Here is a 17092-nt window from a genome sequence, read left to right as displayed (position 1 = left end):
CACAGCTCAGACCACCAGGAGGAACCGCTGGCCCTAACCCTCCCTGACCCCTAACCCTACCCCCCCCTGACCCCTAACCCTACCCCTCCCTCCTGACCCCTAACCCTACCGCCCCCCCCCGACCCTAACCCTACCCCCCCCTCCTGACCCCTAACCCTACCCCTAACCCTACCGCCCCCCCCCCCCCCCCCCCCCCCCCGACCCCAACCCTACCCCCCCTCCTGACCCCTAACCCAACCCCCCCCTGACCCCTGACCCCTAACCCCCCCCCCCCCCCCCCGGAGGCCCCTGACTCCTGGGGGGTCGGGTCCGCTTTGGACTTGTGTGTTGAAGGGACAAGTCAGCCGTCCCTGGTGTGATGCACCATACCAGGGGGGGTCCCACTAAGGGGGGGGTCCCACTAATGGGGGGGTCCCACTAAGGGGGGGGTCCCAGTGGTACCTGATGACGGTGTTCCTCTCGCGGTGGGTGATGCCGGCGTCGTCGGTGAACAGGATGGAGTGGTAGGGCACCACGGGGTCGCAGGTGGGCAGGATGCCGCGGGACACGGGCCCCGCACTGGGCAGGACGCCGTTGTAGACCAGCAGGTCGTCCACCAGCAGCTGGACGCACAAGAACAAGAACCTCCGTCGCTCGCTGTTCTCCAAGAGCAGAACAACCTTTTGGATTCAGGGCCTCACCCCAAACTCCTTGACCCTCGCGCCGGCGTCTTGGAGTAGTTCCACAGCTTGATCATGGACACGGTGACGGGGCGGTCGAAGATCACGTACACCCGGTTCACCTGCCACACGACACGGGCCGGCTCAGGGGGTAGGACGATGCACGTGGGATCTTACATTGAGACAGAAGACCACCATAACACATGAGCCCCCCCCCACCCACCAGGCCGGGCAGCACGGGGGGCGAGCCAGGTGTGGTGTCCGTCCAGGTTGCTGTTGTCTCCGTCCACCAGTCTGTCGGGGGTCCTGACGTCTCCGCTCACACCCTGCAGCACGTTGACGCTGTCTGGGAACGCAGCGATGTCTGGGGGGGCTGAGGAAGACTGCTGGCCCTGAGGAGCCTGACCCTAACCCTGACCCCTAAACCTGACCCTAACCCTAACCCTGACCCTAAACATGACCCTCACCCGAAACCTAACCCTAACCCATGGGGCTCATTGTATTGTTCTCCTAATACCCTGAACTATTTACCAAAAAAGAATGTGCATCAAAGAGCCCAAATTGTACAAAAGTAAATAAAGACTCTGAATTGAATAATTGCCGATCAGTGGTAACCTTTGGATACTGTTGTCAGTGAGGCTGATCTTCTGGTGGTTCTGGTCGTAGAACTCCAGGCCGTTCAGGCCCGTGTAGTAAGGGTCGCCCCAGGTGCTCAGCAGCTGCAGCTGGAAGATGACTGCGGGGTCAGAGGTGAAGGAAACAAACCCTCACACATGTCCTTCAATAAACACATGGAGGACACACAGCGATTCAACTGGACCCCATGTTTCTAATCCCTTGAGTCCCAGCATGATGGTACAAAGGATACAGCCGCAAGGCATGATGGGAGCCTCGTAGTCCCTGCTGGCCAGCTCCGGTGTGGGCCCGCCTCCTCTGAAGGGATCAACAGGACACGCATCAGAGCCAGGAACGGGCTGTGGACGCCCAGCCCTAAGGGTCCTGGGGTCGAGACCCGTGTCCACAGTTATGTCAACAGACGGTGTAGCTAAGACATGGACGACCCCATGTTCTACAGTGTGGGGTACGACCCCGTGTCCTACAGTGCGGGGTACGACCCCGTGTCCTACAGTGTGGGGTACGACCCCGTGTCCTACCAGTGTGGGGTTCGACCCCGTGTCCTACAGTGTGGGGTACGACCCCGTGTCCTATAGTGTGGGGTACGACCCCGTGTCCTACAGTGTGGGGTACGACCCCGTGTCCTACAGTGTGGGGTACGACCCCGTGTCCTACAGTGTGGGGTACGACCCCGTGTCCTACAGTGTGGGGTACGACCCCGTGTCCTACAGTGTGGGGTACGACCCCGTGTCCTACAGTGTGGGGTACGACCCCGTGTCCTATAGTGTGGGGTACGACCCCGTGTCCTACAGTGTGGGGGTTCGACCCCGTGTCCTACAGTGCGGGGTACGACCCCGTGTCCTACAGTGTGGGGTTCGACCCCGTGTCCTACAGTGTGGGGTACGACCCCGTGTCCTACAGTGTGGGGTACGACCCCGTGTCCTACAGTGTGGGGTTCGACCCCGTGTCCTACAGTGTGGGGTACGACCCCGTGTCCTATAGTGTGGGGTACGACCCCGTGTCCTACAGTGTGGGGTACGACCCCGTGTCCTACAGTGTGGGGTACGACCCCGTGTCCTACAGTGTGGGGTACGACCCCGTGTCCTACAGTGTGGGGTACGACCCCGTGTCCTACAGTGTGGGGTACGACCCCGTGTCCTACAGTGTGGGGTACGACCCCGTGTCCTACAGTGTGGGGTACGACCCCGTGTCCTACAGTGTGGGGTTCGACCCCGTGTCCTACAGTGCGGGTACGACCCCGTGTCCTACAGTGTGGGGTTCGACCCCGTGTCCTACAGTGTGGGGTACGACCCCGTGTCCTACAGTGTGGGGTACGACCCCGTGTCCTACAGTGTGGGGTACGACCCCGTGTCCTACAGTGTGGGGTACGACCCCGTGTCCTACAGTGTGGGGTACGACCCCGTGTCCTACAGTGTGGGGTACGACCCCGTGTCCTACAGTGTGGGGTACGACCCCGTGTCCTACAGTGTGGGGTACGACCCCGTGTCCTACAGTGTGGGGTACGACCCCGTGTCCTACAGTGCGGGGTACGACCCCGTGTCCTACAGTGCGGGGTACGACCCCGTGTCCTACAGTGCGGGGTACGACCCCGTGTCCTACAGTGCGGGGTACGACCCCGTGTCCTACAGTGTGGGGTTCGACCCCGTGTCCTACAGTGTGGGGTACGACCCCGTGTCCTACAGTGTGGGGTACGACCCCGTGTCCTACAGTGTGGGGTACGACCCCGTGTCCTACAGTGTGGGGTACGACCCCGTGTCCTACAGTGTGGGGTACGACCCCGTGTCCTACAGTGTGGGGTACGACCCCGTGTCCTACAGTGTGGGGTACGACCCCGTGTCCTACAGTGTGGGGTACGACCCCGTGTCCTACAGTGTGGGGTACGACCCCGTGTCCTACAGTGTGGGGTACGACCCCGTGTCCTACAGTGTGGGGTAGCATGAGGGGTGTGATGGGGTGAGGGGTGTGATGTGGTATGAGGGGGTGTGGGGGGTGTGAGGGGGTGTGGGGGGTGAGGGGGTGAGGGGGGTGAGGGGGTGTGAGGGGGTGTGAGGGGTGTGGGGGTGTGAGGGGGTGAGGGGGTGTGAGGGGGTGTGGGGGGGGTGAGGGGGTGTGGGGGGGTGAGGGGGTGAGGGGGGGTGAGGGGGGGTGGGGGGTGTGGGGGGGTGAGGGGGGTGTGGGGGGTGTGGGGGGTGTGGGGGGGGTGAGGGGGTGTGGGGGGGGGGGTGAGGGGGTGTGGGGGGGGTGTGAGGGGGTGTGAGGGGTGAGGGGGTGTGAGGGGGTGTGAGGGGTGAGGGGGTGTGAGGGGGTGAGGGGTGTGAGGGGGTGTGGGGGGTGAGGGGGGGTGAGGGTGTGAGGGGTGTGAGGGGGTGTGAGGGGGGGTGAGGGGGTGTGGGGGGGTGAGGGGGTGTGGGGGGTGTGGGGGGTGAGGGGGTGGGGGGTGTGAGGGGGTGGGGGGTGAGGGGGGGTGAGGGGGTGTGGGGGGGTGAGGGGGTGTGGGGGGTGTGGGGGGTGAGGGGGGGTGAGGGGGTGTGGGGGGGTGAGGGGGTGTGGGGGGTGTGGGGGGTGAGGGGGGGTGAGGGGGTGTGGGGGGGTGTGGGGGGTGAGGGGGTGGGGGGTGTGGGGGTGTGGGGGGGTGAGGGCCGCGGGCCCTGCTCTGCCTACTGGTAGTGTGGCTCCCTGGGGTTCTGCAGCAGGTCGATGAAGAGCACCTCCTGGGCGGAGTCGAAGTGGCAGTGGCCCAGGCCCTTACGGACCAGGAAGCCGGCGGCGGGGGAGATGGCCACGTCGTCCAGAAACATGCGGATCACCTTCACCTGCCGCCAGCAGCAGACAAACGCCTTATTAACAGTCAGGAAACCAAAGAAACCATTTACTAAGAACTAAGGATACTGGTGGGCTCATTTTGATAGTTGTTGCATCACAAAGAGATGAGATTTTTTTCATTATTTTCAATATTACCCTCATTATTCACCTATTCCACAAAGAAGAAAAGCCAAAACCAGTGCAAACACAAGTTCAGTAAAACTCCCTCCTCCACAGATTAAACAAATCCTGAGGTTGACCGGCTCCACATCAATAATCCAATATTAATGTCTATAAAGAACGTGTTTGTATCACAGAAGAGCCTGTCATTGGCTGAAACTCAGCCGACCTCCTGTCATGATCCGGTCAGACCCGGTCTAATCCGGTCTACCTGCTCTGATCCGGTAAGACCCGGGTAGACCTGTCAGACCCGTCAGACCCGTCGGACCCCTCGGATCGGGTCACCAGTCAGACCGGGTACACCAGTCGGACCCTGGGACCAGACCCAGCTCACCCCGCGGTAAAAGTCCTCTGGGTCAGGGTCGGGGTCGGGGTCAGGGTCAGGGTCGGGGTCAGGGTTAGGGTCAGGGTCGGGGTCAGGGTCAGGGTCAGGGTCAGGGTCGGGGTCAGGGTTAGGGTCAGGGTTAGGGTCGGGGTTAGGGTTAGGGTCAGGGCTCACCCCGCGGTACGAGTCCTCTGGGGACTTGTTGTAGTTCCAGACCCGCAGTCCGGCGATGGGCTGCGGCCGCGGGAAGGAGACAGTGAGCGTGGGGGGGGGCGCCCCACTGGAGAAGGGGACCAGCCACATGTGGTGGTCCTCCGTGGTGAGGTTATGACCGTCCACAAGCCTGACACACACGCACGCACGCACGCACGCACACACACACACACACACACACACACACACACACACACACACACACACACACACACACACACACACACACACACACACACACACACACACACACACACACACACACACACACACACACACACACACACACAAGAAGGAGGAGGAGAGAAAGAGGGAGACAGTTACATAGAGACAGCTAGATTTAGGCTCAGTCTACGCCTCTCTGTCAGAGGGTCGTCCTGGTAGCCGTTTTGTTGACGGGTAAGAAGTTAAGTTAAGATTTTCGATGGGCACCCTTGCAACGCTCCAGTTGTGACTTGCTCCCAAAATACCTTGCGAGAAAATGGAAAATAAAGAAAAATCCTAGGCAAGATGGCGGGCGGTAACTGGGTCTTCAATGGTTGTGGTCCCATTTCGTAGCGGTATAGGGTTAAGGGTTTGGGCCAAGGGGTGTAACGGGATTTGGGCATTATTCTTCAAACTAAACTCCCTATAGAGTGGTGGAGTCACGCCCCTTCCGGTAGAGCCCATGGGACCTATGAGATCGAAAAATATGAATGGGTTACAATGGAGAGAAAGTAATTATCTTCTGGTCCCAGTCTTTATATGCCCCGGATTACACATACTGTATGTTGTTTGTGGATTTAAATAATAATTTTTCATGCAAAGAAAACTAAAAAAATTCACAAAGAAGTTTGATTAGATTGTGTGAGGCCGCTTTGTGAACTACAGATCTTCGTTGCTCTCGACGCGAATGATATACGTCACCACCCTTACTTTGAACTCCGGTACAGACATGGCGATCTCTGCTCCACTGCTCCACCGCTTTTTTCCAAGGGAGGATAAAAGCATCGAAAGAGATGAAAAGCATTATAAGTCGGGGCATGTGGAGAGTTTCAGTTATGCCGGTGGGGAGATTGTCGATCTTGTCCACGCCAGTCGCAGGGAGCGTGACGTCACATACGAGCCGTGTAGTCTTTCTCATTGTGTTTTCTCTACAGCCTTTAACTGAACAATTGCACAATAAACGGTCAAACTCTTCACATGAAAAATTATCATTTAAATCCACAAACAACGTATGTGTAATCCAGGGCATATAAAGACCGGGACCAGAACATAATTAATTTCTCTCCATTGAAACACATTCATATTATTCGATCTCATAGGTCCCATGGGCTCTACCGGAAGGGACGTGACTTTGCCACTCTATAGTACTATGTTACAGTGTCCAGTTACTGTGTCATGTTACTGCGTCATGGTACTGTGTGTACTACTCGGTACCTTGCACCAGATAGACAAGGTCATGCGGAACCTGGCTTCTCCAATGTTGATTGTGTACACTATCAGACCACTAAAGGACTCAGTGTACCCTATCAGACCACTAAAGGACCCAGTGTACCCTATCAGACCACTAAAGGACCCAGTGTACCCTATCAGACCACTAAAGGACCCAGTGTACCCTATCAGACCACTAAAGGACCCAGTGTACCCTATCAGACCACTAAAGGACCCAGTGTACCCTATCAGACCACTAAAGGACCCAGTGTACCCTATCAGACCACTAAAGGACCCAGTGTACCCTATCAGACCACTAAAGGACCCAGTGTACCCTATCAGACCACTAAAGGACCCAGTGTACACTATCAGACCACTAAAGGACCCAGTGTACACTATCAGACCACTGAAGGACTCAGTGTACACTATCAGACCACTAAAGGACCCAGTGTACACTATCAGACCACTAAAGGACCCAGTGTACCCTATCAGACCACTAAAGGACCCAGTGTACCCTATCAGACCACTAAAGGACCCAGTGTACCCTATCAGACCACTAAAGGACCCAGTGTACCCTATCAGACCACTAAAGGACCCAGTGTACCCTATCAGACCACTAAAGGACCCAGTGTACCCTATCAGACCACTAAAGGACCCAGTGTACCCTATCAGACCACTAAAGGACCCAGTGGACACTATCGGACCACTAAAGGACCCAGTGTACCCTTTCAGACCACTAAAGGACCCAGTGGACCCTATCAGACCACTAAAGGACCCAGTGTACCCTATCAGACCACTAAAGGACCCAGTGTACCCTATCAGACCACTAAAGGACCCAGTGTACCCTATCAGACCACTAAAGGACCCAGTGTACCCTATCAGACCACTAAAGGACCCAGTGGACACTATCGGACCACTAAAGGACCCAGTGTACCCTTTCAGACCACTAAAGGACCCAGTGGACCCTATCAGACAACTAAAGGACCCAGTGGACACTATCAGACCACTAAAGGACCCAGTGTACCCTATCAGACCACTAAAGGACCCAGTGTACCCTATCAGACCACTAAAGGACCCAGTGTACCCTATCAGACCACTAAAGGACCCAGTGTACCCTATCAGACCACTAAAGGACCCAGTGTACCCTATCAGACCACTAAAGGACCCAGTGTACCCTATCAGACCACTAAAGGACCCAGTGGACCCTATCAGACCACTAAAGGACCCAGTGTACCCTATCAGACCACTAAAGGACCCAGTGTACCCTATCAGACCACTAAAGGGCCCAGTGTACCCTATCAGACCACTAAAGGACCCAGTGTACCCTATCAGACCACTAAAGGACCCAGTGTACCCTATCAGACCACTAAAGGACCCAGTGGACACTATCAGACCACTAAAGGGCCCAGTGTACCCTATCAGACCACTAAAGGGCCCAGTGTACCCTATCAGACCACTAAAGGACCCAGTGTACCCTATCAGACCACTAAAGGACCCAGTGTACCCTATCAGACCACTAAAGGACCCAGTGTACCCTATCAGACCACTAAAGGACCCAGTGTACACTATCAGACCACTAAAGGGCCCAGTGTACCCTATCAGACCACTAAAGGGCCCAGTGTACCCTATCAGACCACTAAAGGACCCAGTGTACCCTATCAGACCACTAAAGGACTCAGTGTACACTATCAGACCACTAAAGGGCCCAGTGTACCCTATCAGACCACTAAAGGGCCCAGTGTACCCTATCAGACCACTAAAGGACCCAGTGTACCCTATCAGACCACTAAAGGACCCAGTGTACCCTATCAGACCACTAAATGACCCAGTGTACCCTATCAGACCACTAAAGGACCCAGTGTACCCTATCAGACCACTAAAGGACCCAGTGTACCCTATCAGACCACTAAAGGACCCAGTGTACCCTATCAGACCACTAAAGGGCCCAGTGTACCCTATCAGACCACTAAAGGGCCCAGTGTACCCTATCAGACCACTAAAGGACCCAGTGGACACTATCAGACCACTAAAGGACCCAGTGTACCCTATCAGACCACTAAAGGGCCCAGTGTACCCTATCAGACCACTAAAGGACCCAGTGGACACTATCAGACCACTAAAGGACCCAGTGTACCCTATCAGACCACTAAAGGGCCCAGTGTACCCTAACCTAATGAGGGCCGAGGCCTCGGGTCTTACTTGTCCAGCGTGCGGGCGTCCAGGCCGTACCCGGGCAGCTGGTTGAGGTCGGAGGGCGAGGCGGTCACCATGCTGAGGTCCAGCGGCAGACTGCCCCCGTCCCGGCCCACCACCTCCAGCCCGGTCAGGCCCAGGTAGTGGGGGTCCCCCCAGGTCTGCACCAGCTCCAGCCTGAGGCCTGGGGGGGCAGAGCACTCAGCGGGGGGGTGTAGAATGGCGAGGTCCACACAGATCAACACTGATTGGCTAGAGCTAATACAGTTAGCTCTAGACCAAGTTCACATTTTATTATTATGACCTGTCCCTCAAAATACAAATACAGTAGAAGAAGAGGATAGATACAACTAGTATTAGTCCTATAAACTATGAAACCATAATAAACGTATCAACAGGTGGTGGCGCAGCACTCACATCTCTAGAGGGGAGGTGGTACTCACATCTCTAGAGGGGAGGTGGTACTCACATCTCTAGAGAGGGCAGAACGTTTATTTTCCTACTAGGCTTACTTGATGTTTAATGTTGGTTCTTGATGTAATTGGACATAATTTGTAGTGTTTTGCGTGGTTATAGGCCAGTTATTTTTGGAAGATTTGGAAGATATTTATTTCAAATATGGTCGATAGTGTTTAAATGTGGTCGATAGTGTTTAAATATGGTCGATAATTTAAATGTGGTCGATAGTGTTTGAATATGGTCGATAGGGTTTAAATGTGGTCGATAGGGTTTAAATGTGGTCGAGAGGGGTTTACATGTTTAAATGTGGTTGATAGGGTTTACATGTTTAAATGTGGTCAATAGTGTTTAAATGTGGTCGATAGTGTTTAAATGTGGTCGATAGGGTTTACATGTTTAAATGTGGTCGATAGTGTTTATATATGGTCGATAGGGTTTACATGTGGTCGATAGGGTTTACATGTGGTCCATAGTGTTTAAATGTGGTCCATAGTGTTTAAATGTGGGCGATAGTGTTTAAATGTGGGCGTTAGTGTTTAAATGTGGTCGATAGGGTTTACGTGTGGTCCATAGTGTTTAAATGTGGGTGATAGTGTTTAAATGTGGGCGATAGTGTTTAAATGTGGTCGATAGTGTTTACATGTGGTCGATATTGTTTAAATGTGATCGACAGTGTTTAAATATGGTCGATAGTGTTTAAATATGTTATTTTCCCTCACTCTCCACCTCATCCCTAACTCTCCACCTCAAGCTGGTGTGTAGTGAGCGTTCTGGCACCGATTGGCTGCCGTGCATCACCCAAGTGGGTGCTACATATTGGTGGAGGTTAGTGAGGTCCCCCCTTCACTTTAGGCGTCTTTGAGTGTTATTAATTATTATTATTATTCATGTTTAACCTCTGTTTTCCTTTTATTCCTAGTCTGTTTTACATAGTTTTGAATGATGACTATATGCTCTGTAAGGTGACCTTGGGTGTCTTGAAAGGCGCCTCTAAATTAAATGTATTATTATTGTTATTATTATATCTCTAGAGGGGAGGTGGTACTCATATCTCTAGAGGGGAGGTGGTACTCATATCTCTAGAGGGGAGGTGGTACTCACATCTCTAGGGGGGAGGTGGTGCTTCTCTAGAGGGGAGGTGTGGTACTCACTCTTGCCGGTATACACCCCAGGATTGAGCTCCATGCTCTGGGCGGGCTGCTGGTGCCAGGCCGTGCCAGGGCCCAGAGTCGGCTCCAGCTGGAGGATGTGAGACAGGTTCAGGGTAATATGCCTCCATATGAAACTACCAGGATCTGGTATAGGCGTATACTTTGGCCTCTGCATCGATTCTTGATATACCACAATTTACCTTTACAATGAGAACTTTTATAATGAAATGATATACAGTACATCACACCACATCGCATTAGGTTATTTATACTTTGCCCTTACTCATTCAACATGGAATATGAATAGATATCCATAAGCACATTACTCTCAACGACGTACACTTCTAATAATACGAGGCCGTTCCCTTAAGACACCAGCGTTCCCCTCCCTGGGACAGAAACGCTCTGTCAAATACACTCAGGAACACAAACGCTTTTACTGTGAAGGCAAGCTGGGTCAAATACACTCAGGAACACAAACGCTTTTACTGTGAAGGCAAGGTGGGTCAATTACACTCAGGAACACAAACGCTTTTACTGGGAAGGCAAGCTGGGTCAATTACACTCAGGAACACAAACGCTTTTACTTTGAAGGCAAGCTGGGTCAAATACACTCAGGAACACAAACGCTTTGAGGTCTAGGGGGCTGACCTCCAGGTCCTCCTCCCTGAAGCCGGCCTGGGTGAAGGGTCTCTCCTCCCCCTCGCCGTCCGCCGTGCGGGGGCGCTGCAGCTCCTCCTCGGGGGCCAGGCCGTCCGGACCCCCCCCCTCGCTGGGGAAGGTCTCGTCGAAGCGCGACATGGCCTCCAAGATGTCATCGTCCGTGGTGAACAGGATGGTGTCCCCAAACTGGTCCAGACCTGGACCAGAGACCAGTAAGGACTACATCAGAGGAACACCTGGACCACACCTGGGCCAGAGACCAGTAAGGACTACATCAGAGGAACACCTGGACCACACCTGGGCCAGAGACCAGTAAGGACTACATCAGAGGAACACCTGGACCAGAGACCAGTAAGGACTACATCAGAGGAACACCTGGTCCACACCTGGACCAGAGACCAGTAAGGACTACATCAGAGGAACACCTGGACCAGAGACCAGTAAGGACTACATCAGAGGAACACCTGGACCAGAGACCAGTAAGGACTACATCAGAGGAACACCTGGACCAGAGACCAGTAAGGACTACATCAGAGGAACACCTGGTCCACACCTGGACCAGAGACCAGTAAGGACCACATCAGAGGAACACCTGGACCAGAGACCAGTAAGGACTACATCAGAGGAACACCTGGTCCACACCTGGACCAGAGACCAGTAAGGACTACATCAGAGGAACACCTGGACCAGAGACCAGTAAGGACTACATCAGAGGAACACCTGGACCAGAGACCAGTAAGGACTACATCAGAGGAACACCTGGACCAGAGACCAGTAAGGACCACATCAGAGGAACACCTGGACCTGAGACCAGTAAGGACTACATCAGAGGAACACCTGGTCCACACCTGGACCAGAGACCAGTTCTCTTTAAACAGGGGGTTCACTATAAACAGGGGGTTCACTAGCTCTTTAAACAGGGGGTTCACTATATACAGGGGGTTCACTATAAACAGGGGGTTCACTATAAACAGGGGGTTCACTATAAACAGGGGGTTCACTATAAACAGGGGGTTCACTATAAACAGGGGGTTCACTATAAACAGGGGGTTCACTATAAACAGGGGGTTCACTATAAACAGGGGGTTCACTATAAACAGGGGGTTCACTATAAACAGGGGGTTCACTTTAAACAGGGGGTTCACTTTAAACAGGGGGTTCACTATAAACAGGGGGTTCACTATAAACAGGGGGTTCACTTTAAACAGGGGGTTCACTTTAAACAGGGGGTTCACTATAAACAGGGGGTTCACTTTAAACAGGGGGTTCACTTTAAACAGGGGGTTCACTTTAAACAGGGGGTTCACTATAAACAGGGGGTTCACCTCCAGACAGCGTCCCCGACGCCTTAGCGATCTCCCCCCGGAAGATGCAGCTACCGTCCAGCACCATCTCCACCTCCTTCACCCCGCGGAACGAGTGGATGCGGGACTTGTTGTAGTTCCACACGCGGACCATGGCCAGGCGGCAGGCCGCCCCCAGGTCCAGGTAGAGGACGTGGCTGCGGCCGGGGGTGTAGGGTGCCAGCCACAGGTGCATGTCGTCCTGGGTGCGGTTCACCCCGTCCAGCAGGTTGCTCACCACGCGGGGGTCCCTGCCGTAGGCCGGCAGGACGTTGATGTCCGGCGGGTCGGCCCTGATTAGGGCGGGCTTCAGCGGCTCGCCGCTGGAGCTGAACACCTCCAGGCCGTTGAGGCCCACGTAGTGGCGGTCCCCCCAGGTGGACAGGATGTGGACCACCAGCCAGCGGCCCCGCGGCAGCACCGGGATCTCGAAGTCCTCCTCCCGCTCCGCCAGAGCTTCGTCCTCGCCGTCCTCACACGGCGGGGGGGGGGCGCCCCCCAGGGAGGGGCCGGCGGCGGTCGGGGGGGCGAGGGGGTCCCCGGGGACGGGGGTCCGGAGCGGGGCCCGGTCCTGCCGCCGGAGGAACTCGTCGAAGATGTCCCCCTCCAGGCCCATGTTGGAGATGCGCCCGCGCTGGCACTGGTTGAAGCGCAGAAGGGAGTCCCAGGACTCCCGCAGGGTGTGGTCCTGCTGGCGGCCCGCCTGGGGGGCCCGCTGCCTCCGGGGGGCCACCAGGGAGAGGGGCTCGTCTAGAACACACACATTTAATTCTTTATTTGAATCCACCAATCACATTACAAGAGACAAGATTCAAATATTTCAGAGATAAGATAAGTCATTGTTCAAGGGTACAAAAAACATCTCCTGCGCCACACTGCCAGGCTGCCTATCACTGCTGATATGGAGCAGAACTTTGCTAATTGTTTAGATTTTCTGCTGGAGAGCCCTGCCAGCCTTAACCCACTGAAAACACGGTTGTGGACATGCCCCAAGCTTCCAAAAATAAACACTATTAGCTTGCATTGGTAGCCTAGGTCCCTTAGAATTTCCAGAATGGGTTGGTATTTAAGGATTTTATCGTTGAAAGCCATTTCCATGTACAGATCAAATACACAGCCTATCTCAAGTAAGAGCACTTCCCTTCTGTCTCTGTTTAATAACACAACATCAGGGGTATTTGGGATGTTACACATCACATCAATAGGGCTGTTAAACCATTCCAGCATGATGCGTGAATGTTTGTACATGGTTACATTTTCGAGAGATACTTCCTTAACATTACTGGAAAAGGGAACACACACACACACACACACACACACACACACACACACACACACACACACACACACACACACACACACACACACACACACACACACACACACACACACACACACCTAGGTGAGCCCAGCAGAGGACTGACCCCAGGGGACTGACCCCAGAGGACCTCATTCTGGTGGCTGAATTAGAGAACCCTAACCATAACTAGAGAACCCTAACCCTAACTAGAGAACCCTGACCCTAACTAGAGAACCCTAACCCTAACTAGAGAACCCTGACCCTAACTAGAGAACCCTAACTAGAGAACCCTGACCCTAACTAGAGAACCCTAACTAGAGAACCCTACCCCTAACTAGAGAACCCTGACCCTAACTAGAGAACCCTAACCCTAACTAGATAACCCTGACCCTAACTAGAGAATCCTAACCCTAACTAGAGAACCCTAACCCTTACTAGAGAACCCTGACCCTAACTAGAGAACCCTAACCCTAACTAGATAACCCTGACCCTAACTAGAGAACCCTAACTAGATAACCCTGACCCTAACTAGAGAACCCTAACCCTAACTAGAGAACCCTGACCCTAACTAGAGAACCCTAACTAGATAACCCTGACCCTAACTAGAGAACCCTAACTAGAGAACCCTGACCCTAACTAGAGAACCCTAACCCTTACTAGAGAACCCTGACCCTAACTAGAGAACCCTAACCCTAACTAGATAACCCTGACCCTAACTACAGAACCCTAGCCCTAACTAGAGAACCCTAACCCTAACTAGAGAACCCTAACCCTAACTAGAGAACCCTGACCCTAACTAGAGAACCCTAACCCTAACTAGAGAACCCTAACCCTTACTAGAGAACCCTGACCCTAACTAGAGAACCCTAACTAGATAACCCTGACCCTAACTAGAGAACCCTAACCCTAACTAGAGAACCCTAACCCTTACTAGAGAACCCTGACCCTAACTAGAGAACCCTAACCCTAACTAGATAACCCTGACCCTAACTACAGAACCCTAGCCCTAACTAGAGAACCCTAACCCTAACTAGATAACCCTAACCCTAACTAGAGAACCCTAACCCTAACTAGAGAACCCTAACCCTTACTAGAGAACCCTACCCCTAACTAGAGAACCCTGACCCTTACTAGAGAACCCTACCCCTAACTAGAGAACCCCTACCTGCATCGCCTCCCTGTTGCTCCTCCGTCTGCCGGGTGGGGGCGGGGCTAGCGCCGCGGGCCGAGCTCCGCCTCCCGCTGACGGGCCGGTCCGCCCTGCGCCCCCCCTCCCCCAACAGGTCCCCACCCGGGGGGTCCAGACCCGTTCTCGGAGCGCCGCCCCCCCGGTCCCCCGCCCGGCACGCCTGGCCCGGGTCACAGGCCAGCTCCGGGAGCAGGGAGGGGGTGGGAGAGGGGGACGGGGAGGGGCCCGAGGGGGAGGGGCCCGAGGGGGGGGGGCCCGATGGGGGCACCAGCCAGAGAGGCCGCTCCCTCTCCGGCGCCGCCCTGCTGGGGGGCTGCAGCCACTGGGGGCCCGCCCTGCAGGGGGGGGGCTGGGTGGTGACTGTCGCCATGGCTACAGTGAGTGAGAGAGGCCCCTCGGACCCCGAGAGGTCCAGGGGGTCCCGGGGGTCCTTCTCTGCGGGGGAGTGGCGTGGAGGGGAGGGTACGATGGGCGGGAGAGGGGCGATCTGCGTTCCGTCCTGCGCGTCCCCCCCTCCCTCAGGGCCCCGCCGGTCGTCGTGGCGCCGGGGGCTTCCCCCTGGCGCCGGGCTGGTGGCGGGGGCCGGGGGGGGCATCAGGTCCACCGCGGTGCTGTAGTCCAACACCTGGTCGCCGCAGCCCTTGGCCAGCTCACCGTCGTACGCCAGCGTGCTGTTGAGGTAGAGCTTCACGTGCCTGGCGCCCACATCCAGGTTCTGCAGAGGAACACAGCCTTACTCAGACTGAAGGAACCTTCACCTGAACCTGGGGGAACCTTCACCTGAACCTGGGGGAACCTTCACCTGAACCTTCACCTGAACCTGGGGGAACCTTCACCTGAACCTGGGGGAACCTTCACCTGAACCTGGGGGAACAGTCACCTGAACCTGGGGGAACCTTCACCTGAACCTGGGGGAACCGTCACTTGAACCTTCGGGAACCTTCACCTGAACCTTCACCTGAACCTGGGGGAACCTTCACCTGAACCTGGGGGAACCTTCACCTGAACCTGGGGGAACCTTCACCTGAACCTGGGGGAACCTTCACCTGAACCTGGGGGAACCTTCACCTGAACCTGGGGGAACCTTCACCTGAACCTTCACCTGAACCTGGGGGAACCTTCACCTGAACCTGGGGGAACCTTCACCTGAACCTGGGGGAACCGTCACCTGAACCTGGGGGAACCGTCACCTGAACCTGGGGGAACCGTCACCTGAACCTGGGGGAACCGTCACCTGAACCTGGGGGAACCGTCACCTGAACCTGGGGGAACCTTCACCTGAACCTGGGGGAACCTTCACCTGAACCTTCACCTGAACCTGGGGAAACCTTCACCTGAACCTGGGGGAACCTTCACCTGAACCTGGGGGAACCGTCACTTGAACCTTCGGGAACCTTCACCTGAACTCAACCTGGAGCAACCTTAAGGGGAACCTACAGCCCTCAGGGGGGAACCTACGGCCCTCAGAGGGGAGCCTACGGCCCTCAGAGGGGAACCTACGGCCCTCAGAGGGGAACCTACGGCCCTCAGGGGGGAACCTACGGCCCTCAGGGGAACCTACGGCCCTCTGGGGAACCTAACCTTTACCAATACTTTTCCTCGTTTCACATTCAGTTTACTCTAACAACAGTCCAACTGCCAACTCAGAAAAACACAAAACCTTGCAGGCTGTAAACACACACACACACACACACACACACACACACACACACACACACACACACACACACACACACACACACACACACACACACACACACACACACACACACACACACACACACACACACACACACACTCCAAAGAATGGGAGTCATTTGAAAGTGAAATCCTAGCCGAACACACCAGAAGCAACCAGCACATGCCCAGTGTAAAGATATATCGCTCAACGCAGAGCGGGAAGGAGTCTAAGCTACCACGAAGCTAGGCTAACAGCAAGCTAGGCTAACAGAAATACATTCATGCCTGTTCTGAGACTCAGTTAGCCAACCGCTAATCCAAACCACAGTGGACTGACACACACACACACACACACACACACACACACACACACACACACACACACACACACACACACACACACACACACACACACCTCACCAGCTGAAGGTCCATCCAGTGAGAGGGCAGAGGGCAGAGTGGTAGTGGGCAGAGGGCAGAGTGGTAGTGGGCAGAGGGCAGAGTGGTAGTGGGCAGAGGGCAGAGTGGTAGAGGGCAGAGGGCCGTCCCAGGGTGCAGCGGGCGACGAGGGGCCGGCTCTCTCTCAACGACACTAATCCCTCTGAGGCTAATCTCTCTGTGCTCCACATTAGGCAGCCTGGGGCTTAGGGCTGCTACACACCGGCCCAACCGTTGGCCATCTGAAACGTTTGGGGAGACTCGGACGAGATGGGGAACAGATCTGTGGCGCGTGTTCAGCTGTGATGGAAGCTTTGGAACCGCGCGGACGCCGCCTGGTCCGGGTCAACACGCAACGTCTGGGAGCGTTGGCGGGGGGAGGAGTTGAGCCATCGGATACTCTTGATTAGGGATGGCGAAAATGTAAAATATTCTTGACTGACCACCG

The 17092-nt window shown here is 55.2% G+C and overlaps 1 protein-coding gene across 1 annotated transcript in view; it reads right to left on the bottom strand.

The window, feature by feature from the left end:
• LOC132447084 (katanin-interacting protein) overlaps positions 1 to 17092 on the bottom strand; it is a 39438-nt gene that overhangs the window by 1788 nt on the left and 20558 nt on the right. The window contains exons 15-26 of the mRNA XM_060037770.1: positions 14503 to 15241; positions 12020 to 12787; positions 10683 to 10891; positions 10032 to 10119; positions 8428 to 8605; positions 4777 to 4945; positions 3957 to 4108; positions 1528 to 1592; positions 1285 to 1395; positions 883 to 1023; positions 681 to 781; positions 442 to 602 (exon numbers count right to left, since the gene is read on the bottom strand). Coding sequence (XP_059893753.1) covers positions 442 to 602; positions 681 to 781; positions 883 to 1023; positions 1285 to 1395; positions 1528 to 1592; positions 3957 to 4108; positions 4777 to 4945; positions 8428 to 8605; positions 10032 to 10119; positions 10683 to 10891; positions 12020 to 12787; positions 14503 to 15241 — 2882 coding nt within the window. The remainder of the gene's footprint in view (positions 1 to 441; positions 603 to 680; positions 782 to 882; positions 1024 to 1284; positions 1396 to 1527; positions 1593 to 3956; positions 4109 to 4776; positions 4946 to 8427; positions 8606 to 10031; positions 10120 to 10682; positions 10892 to 12019; positions 12788 to 14502; positions 15242 to 17092) is intronic.

The sequence above is a fragment of the Gadus macrocephalus genome, chromosome 18 (genome assembly GCF_031168955.1).
Source record: "Gadus macrocephalus chromosome 18, ASM3116895v1".
Lineage (NCBI taxonomy): Eukaryota > Metazoa > Chordata > Actinopteri > Gadiformes > Gadidae > Gadus > Gadus macrocephalus.
Note: the sequence above shows the minus strand (reverse complement) of the source record. Positions and strands in the feature narration are given on the sequence as shown.